This window comes from Quercus suber, unplaced genomic scaffold (genome assembly GCF_002906115.3).
Source record: "Quercus suber isolate HL8 unplaced genomic scaffold, Cork oak 2.0 scaffold_95, whole genome shotgun sequence".
Lineage (NCBI taxonomy): Eukaryota > Viridiplantae > Streptophyta > Magnoliopsida > Fagales > Fagaceae > Quercus > Quercus suber.
In genome coordinates this window covers 1127832-1133068 of record NW_027069560.1, presented here as the reverse complement: position 1 = coordinate 1133068, position 5237 = coordinate 1127832, and the positions used below count along the sequence as shown (strand labels likewise).

The following is a 5237-nucleotide window of genomic DNA, read 5'->3' as shown; positions in this document are numbered from 1 at the left end:
AAATAAAAGTTGATTTGGTCTTAAATTAGCAGATCTAAAATAGGAAAAAATAGCTAAAAACGTTCTAAATAATAAAAGCCTAAAATTAAGGTAGATCTAGTCCAAAATTAGATGCTCCAGAATAGAAAAAATATCCATTAACTAATATGGAGCTAGAAAATCAATCAGCCATTAATCCACGCCATAAATCACACCTAATTAAGCCAGATTAGCCCTTCATAGCTTGGATTAAATTTATTACGCCTTCATCTTCCTTTGGGCTAAGTTTGGAATGTCCTCCGTTAGAATCAGCCCAAATCTCTTGAATCAGCCCATTAAGTGCTTCTTTGATCTTCTTGGATCTTGCTTTAGCAATAGGCCCAACTGGAACATGTAATGGATCCTTGAATGCTTGTTGATTTTCATCAGTTCCCCTAAGCCCCTGACCTTTATTGGTCTCCCTGCCTACTAGGCCGATACAAAAACTGTTGTAACCTTCCCTCTTTGACCAGTTGCTCCAGATGGTTCCACAGAGTTATGCAGTCCTCAGTGGTATGCTCTCGCTCTTAGTGGTATTGGCAATGAAGGCTCTGATTGCGCCTCAAAGGGTCTCCACTCATCTTGTTCGGCTATTTGAAGTATGACTCGTTCTTGATCTTCTCCAAAACTCGATGCACCAGTTCTCAGAACACAATGTTAACCACTTGAGGAGTTGTAGGCCCAGACTGCCTAGCACAATGTTAACCACTTGTTATTGTTGTAGCGGTCCGACTTGAAATCCCCCTCTCTTGAAAGATAACCTTACCCTTTCCCTTGCCCTGCTGCTAGTCCTCCTCAACCCTCTTATACTTATAAATCCGATCTATGAGCTGGCGTAAACTGGTAACAGGCTTCCCAGTCAAAGACTTCCTTAAGCCATGCTCGATAGGTAGGCCAACCTTGAAAGTCCTAATGGCTACATCATTAAAGTCACCATCTATCTCATTGAATATCTCCCAGTATCTGTCCAAATATGTTTTCAGGGTCTCCCCTTCTCTCATGGACAGCGACAATAAGGAATCTAAGGGCCGAGGAACCCTGCTGCACGAGATAAAACAGGATCCAAAAGCCTGAATGAGTTTCTTAAAGGAATCAATGGAACCAGCACCTACACCGTCAAACCACCTCATCGCCACAAGCCCAAAACTGGATGGGAATACCTTACATATCAAGACCTTGTTCTTGGAGTGCACAACCATTCTTTGATTGCAGTAGCTAACATACTCCATAAGGACTGTTCGACCATTGTACATGGTGAACGTGGGCTAAGTGAACCGCCGAGGAAGTCTTCTCCCCTCAATCCTGTGCGTAAAAGGTGATTTGAAAATTTGGTGGAGTGTTCTACTCATAGCATCATTTCCCAAGCCTCTCGAAGATGAATTTCTATTTCTACGCTCATGATGGTAGTCTTCCTCATATGAGAAAGACGCATTAGGAGGGGTCCTTGATTTACGCCTATAGCTACCATCCTTTTCATCATCAGAAGAGAAGCCAAAATTGGAAAGGGCTCTCTTTCTCCGTTCGTGGCGTAAGCTTCTCTTCAAGTGATCAATATCCAACTGCATGACTTTGGTATTTTTTTCATGAGAGAAGTGGCTACCACTCCGAGAGTGGCTCCTACTAGTAATGGGTAGTATGCACACTCCCTTCCCGGTCCCTTCTTTACTCAAGATCACGGAAGTGATCTTGATGTTGAGACCCCATAGATTCCGCCTAGTTTGAATCTAAACCTACCATCGTTGAACGTTGGACTCACTATAACACTAGTAATTTTTCACAAACGGCGCCAATTTGTAAGTACTAGATTTGAGTCCCTAGCCCAAAAGATGGATGGATTTAGGCCTAAAAAGCCCAAAACAATGAATTTGTAAAGAGTGGGTTGGAAAACTGGGCTTTAATGAATCAGACAATAAATAGGGTAGATCTTGATGATAAGAGAATGAAGATAGACAAGTTTTAACTAAAGAAAATCGTCATTGGCAAAATCTGAGGAGATTAGTTCTTAAATATTACTCTCAAGTTATGTTACAAATGCAATTCTTGATTGCTACAGTTTTTTTCCCTTCCTTTTTTGATCTTCCATTTCTTAGGAGTTTCTTACATTATATATCCCCCTTTCAATGATTTTTTCACTTGTTGATCATCCAGGCCATTCCTTGAGTTCTTGTCTCATTGGACATCCCCTCTAACCCTCTGTGAGTTGGGGTAACAAAGACAGCACTATTTAGGAGTCTTCTCCACATAAATGAGGTCAGAAAGTTAGTTGCAAAGCATTTAATGCAGTGGTAGCAGCTTTTCTTTAGATATTTCCTAACTCCCATTCTTCCAGTACTTTCATAATACATGTCCCTATTAGTGAAATTTCCTGGAAGGTCATTTTGAACGATAGGATATATATTTGATCTGTGCTTTGTTTATCCAAGGAGATACTCCTCGGACCACCTTTTCCAACCTTTCCATTTGCATCTTACTTATGGGATTTTGAGTTTAACACCCTCTCTACCGTTTATTCGTCTTTAGACTAACCAATATCCTCGGCCAAAACCCAAGATACAATTTTGGGCTCTTATCCCTACAATAATATTTGTACTAATTAAAAGACTTGCTAAATGGAAAATTAAAAATAAGTAAAAATAGTAGAAAAGTAAAATTGTAAGCCCACTTGGGATGAATTAAAGACAAATCTACTAGTTGATGTGATATGTTTCAATTATATGTTTCAAATATATGAAGAAATTGCAAGATGCAGAGGTCATTGAGGCATTGGCTATCCGGCGGGCTATCAAGTTCGCAATTGAAACTAGCTTTAATTGTGTTATAATTGAGAGTGATTCACTTTCGGTAGTTAAAGCTATCTAAGATACTGCTGAAACTACTTTTCATATTGGACACATCATAGATGACGTGAAGCATTTGTCAAAGGCCATGAAAAGCTGTGAATTCCATCACACAAAGAGGGAGGCAAACCAGATTGGTCACACTCTAGCCCGCAATGCTATTCATGTTGACACAGAGATGGCTTGGCTTGAAGAGATTCCTCCTTGTGTGTACGATGTAATCTGATTGGATGCTATGTAATTGTTGTGTTTTGCTTGTTTTTCTTTTGTTTGTTATGGATCTGATTCTAAAAAAAGAAAATATATATATATATATGAAGAAATTGCAGTTCACATGGGTTGATGTGATAAGTTTCAATTATATGAATAAATTGCAATTCACATGGGTTGATGTGATATGTTTCAATTATATGAATAAATTGTAGTTCATATGGGTTGATTTGATATGTTTCAATTATATGTTTCAATATGTTTTAGAGGAAAAAGCAGTAAATTGCTTCTTTGCCATATACATGTAGATCTATATCAGTTTGGACTTTGGAGAGAAATGTTCAAAAACTTGAGCATTAGCAATGGGATGTAAAAAAATAACTATTTTAGGTCTTCAAACACTATTTTATTTATTTTACCATTTAATTTTACAATTCATCCAACATTTTAGTTTTTATTTTTACATACATTTTTAATTTGAATTTATATATTATTAGTGAGGTTACACATGAATGAATTTTTAAGAAACTAAAATTTAAGATTTGAAAATGAGTAAATTTTTAAGTTTAGTGTATGCTAGTTTTTAGGAAAAAAAATATATTAAACATGCGTGAAATATATTTAAATAGAAAGTGTTAATTTTTAAGAAAAAAATTTATCCGAAAGATTTTTTTTTTTTTTTTGGGTTGAATTACAATTTTAATTCTATTTTTTACTTTTTAAGAATAATTGAAACTAGCTTTAATTGTGTTATAATTGAGAGTGATTCACTTTCGGTAGTTAAAGCTATCTAAGATACTGCTGAAACTACTTTTCATATTGGACACATCATAGATGACGTGAAGCATTTGTCAAAGGCCATGAAAAGCTGTGAATTCCATCACACAAAGAGGGAGGCAAACCAGATTGGTCACACTCTAGCCCGCAATGCTATTCATGTTGACACAGAGATGGCTTGGCTTGAAGAGATTCCTCCTTGTGTGTACGATGTAATCTGATTGGATGCTATGTAATTGTTGTGTTTTGCTTGTTTTCTTTTGTTTGTTATGGATCTGATTCTAAAAAAAGAAAATATATATATATATATGAAGAAATTGCAGTTCACATGGGTTGATGTGATAAGTTTCAATTATATGAATAAATTGCAATTCACATGGGTTGATGTGATATGTTTCAATTATATGAATAAATTGCAGTTCACATGGGTTGATGTGAATGTTTCAATTATATGAATAAATTGTAGTTCATATGGGTTGATTTGATATGTTTCAATTATATGTTTCAATATGTTTTAGAGGAAAAAGCAGTAAATTGCTTCTTTGCCATATACATGTAGATCTATATCAGTTTGGACTTTGGAGAGAAATGTTCAAAAACTTGAGCATTAGCAATGGGATGTAAAAAAATAACTATTTTAGGTCTTCAAACACTATTTTATTTATTTTACCATTTAATTTTACAATTCATCCAACATTTTAGTTTTTATTTTTACATACATTTTTAATTTGAATTTATATATTATTAGTGAGGTTACACATGAATGAATTTTTAAGAAACTAAAATTTAAGATTTGAAAATGAGTAAATTTTTAAGTTTAGTGTATGCTAGTTTTTAGGAAAAAAAATATATTAAACATGCGTGAAATATATTTAAATAGAAAGTGTTAATTTTTAAGAAAAAAATTTATCCGAAAGATTTTTTTTTTTTTTTTGGGTTGAATTACAATTTTAATTCTATTTTTTACTTTTTAAGAATAAAAATTATTTAATTAGATTAGAGATATTTTTGATATTTTTTAAATCCATAACTAAAACTTTTTAATATATTAAGATAAACTTCCTTAAAAAAAATAAATATAAAACTACCTCATCTCTATCTCTCCTCCAAGGGCGGACCTAACCACAAAAAAAAAAAAAAAAAAAAAAAAATATATTTTATTTAATGGTTGAGATTGAAAGTTGCTTTTTCAACTTTCAATCTCAGCCTTTGATAAGCTATTGCACCAGGTGCAATACCCTAGGTATTGCACCTGATGTGAATCCTTTGGCAATTGCCAACTGGAGACGACGACATCACCATGATGCAATTAAAGCGTCAACTTGGGAGTGGCTAGTGAGCGTTTGATCTCTATTATTTTATTTGAAAGAAACTAGTGGGTTTGTTTTTAGGTTT

The 5237-nt window shown here is 34.4% G+C and overlaps 1 protein-coding gene across 1 annotated transcript; it reads right to left on the bottom strand.

The window, feature by feature from the left end:
* Positions 1–803: 803 nt before the first annotated feature.
* Positions 804–1271, bottom strand: LOC111992804 (uncharacterized). The gene has a single exon (XM_024024665.1). It carries the CDS (start codon positions 1269–1271, stop codon positions 804–806), a length of 468 nt encoding a protein of 155 aa, XP_023880433.1.
* Positions 1272–5237: the final 3966 nt, after the last annotated feature.